We start from the raw sequence: 267 nt of genomic DNA on the forward strand, positions 1-267 counted from the left end.
TGCCAAGGAGAAAGTGATTTATGAATTTAAAAAGAAAGAAATAATAAGAATGAATTTGATTTGAATTTAATTGGAGTGCTCTGCGGTGTATGTGGACCTAGTGCACCCGGCGAGGTGCCTATACACCTGAAGTGGCGCGAGCTGTCTGTACACCTCAAGAGCCCAATTTGCCTGTACACCCGAAGTGATTTGATCTCAAAACTTACTTGCTTCCCGTCGAGTTAGTGGCGTGCATGCAGCAGCAAAGGTAGCAGCAGCAGCAGCAGC

General features: G+C 46.1%; 1 protein-coding gene across 1 annotated transcript in view; it reads left to right on the forward strand.

Annotated features, from left to right (window-relative positions):
- The window catches only part of ETH_00040600 (uncharacterized protein), a gene marked incomplete at both ends in the record, with an annotated part of 1,347 nt that extends 1,330 nt beyond the window's left edge, over positions 1-17 (forward strand). The window contains one exon of the mRNA XM_013376314.1: positions 1-17. Coding sequence (XP_013231768.1) covers positions 1-17 — 17 coding nt within the window.
- Between the last annotated feature and the right edge of the window lie 250 nt (positions 18-267).

This window comes from Eimeria tenella, genomic scaffold (genome assembly GCF_000499545.2).
Source record: "Eimeria tenella Houghton genomic scaffold, Eth_scaff3310, whole genome shotgun sequence".
Taxonomy (NCBI): domain Eukaryota; phylum Apicomplexa; class Conoidasida; order Eucoccidiorida; family Eimeriidae; genus Eimeria; species Eimeria tenella.